Here is a 1675-nt window from a genome sequence, read left to right as displayed (position 1 = left end):
GTTTTCAGTTACAACCGTATACTAGTATTACTAGTGCTACATCGGAACAATTCCGTGAACAAACAAATGAACTTACACGTGTCACATGCTATCAACAACAAGCTAATGTTCATTACAGTGTCATTTTTTATCATCCTTCTTTTTTTTTCTTTTCTTTGAATAATTTCAAATTTAAATTTAGGGAAAATAATCTAAAAAGTTCGGTTAATTTTTATTAATAATTTAAAAGTAAAAAAACAATGGCATATAATTTTTATTTATAATTTAGTACCTATTGCTGTATTATTTAACATATATATTTTTTTTTAAATCATTCATTGACAAGCTAAAGTCATTTTTAGGTTAACGTACCAAATGGACGAGAATATTTGATGGTTACCGGTCGACCACAACCGGTTTTCATGTCACATCTATCTCAACAACATATTCCCTCAACCGCTTCCTTACAACATCATCATCAACAACAACAGCAGCAGCAACAACAACAACAACAGCAGCAGCAACAACAACAACAACAACAGCAGCAACAACAACAACAACAACAACAACAACAACAACGACAACAACAACAGCAACGACAACAGCAACAACAACAACATCATAACATTGTTGCAGATACTGGATGTGTTGATACAGTAATTCTTTCAATTTTTTTTTTTGGTTTTTAAATATACAGTAAAATAAAGTTTCCTTAACACTGAAATCTTGAACAAAAAAAAATTTTGAATTTTCGAATTTTTTCCCATTTATAAAAAAAAGGAAGAAAAAATATATTTTTAAAAGTGTATACTATACTAATTAATATCAGAAATTATTCATCTCAAATTTAATTAATATCAGAAATTATTCATCTCAAATGTATTTATATTTTTACAATTATTAACTTTTTTTTTTTTCTCTTTTCATTTCAGGAAATGAGTACATCATCATCATCATCAACAACATCAGCTAATATAACTGAACAACGTGGAGTTATTCGTAAAGGTAAATATGATATAATAATCATTTTAATTGTAATTAGTATATGCATGATGTTATCCAAAAATCATTCATTTAATTCAAATTATTTTTGGTAAAAAAAAGAATCAATTAAAAGTAATTAAATATTTGTTTATCTAAAAAAGAAATGATAACATATATTTGTAGTATTTATAAATTACCGTTTTCTTTTTACCTCTCCTCCTCTTTCTCTCTCTCTCTCTTCTATTTCTATGTCAGATGTGTTTTGTTTATCTTTTCTTTTTTCTTTTTTTTCTTTTTTTAAGCAGCATGTTCAAGACCTAAGCCAATGATAACAACATGTTCACTGAATGGACAATTGATGCATAACAGTAATCAAACATCTCATACTGTTGATTATCTTGATGTCTTCTGTTCTGTACCAGGTTTGTTTATACTAAAATATTTATTTTTATTCAAAATGATAATTTTAATTTTTAGTCAAATTTATCATTTGAAATTATCACTAAGATATATTAATTTTCATAAAATTTTAGCAAAATAAGACATAGTGACAATGATCAAAAGTATAAAAATAATAATGGTTAGAGTAAGTATTGTTAATACTGATGCATAAATTAATAATAATAATAATAATAGTAATAATGATAATAATAATGATAATAATAATAATAATAATAATAATAATAATAATAATAATAATAATAATAATAAT

At 24.7% G+C, this 1675-nt stretch overlaps 1 protein-coding gene across 1 annotated transcript; it reads left to right on the top strand.

The window, feature by feature from the left end:
* Window positions 1–371: 371 nt before the first annotated feature.
* Window positions 372–1504, top strand: LOAG_15334 (hypothetical protein; the record flags this gene model as incomplete). Its single annotated transcript, XM_003150824.1, has 4 exons — window positions 372–635; window positions 912–984; window positions 1266–1385; window positions 1497–1504. The coding sequence occupies 4 exons, from the start codon at window positions 372–374 to the stop codon at window positions 1502–1504; spliced, it is 465 nt and encodes a 154-aa protein (XP_003150872.1).
* Window positions 1505–1675: the final 171 nt, after the last annotated feature.

Source organism: Loa loa, assembly GCF_000183805.2.
Source record: "Loa loa unplaced genomic scaffold supercont3.515, whole genome shotgun sequence".
NCBI lineage: Eukaryota > Metazoa > Nematoda > Chromadorea > Rhabditida > Onchocercidae > Loa > Loa loa.
Note: the sequence above shows the minus strand (reverse complement) of the source record. Positions and strands in the feature narration are given on the sequence as shown.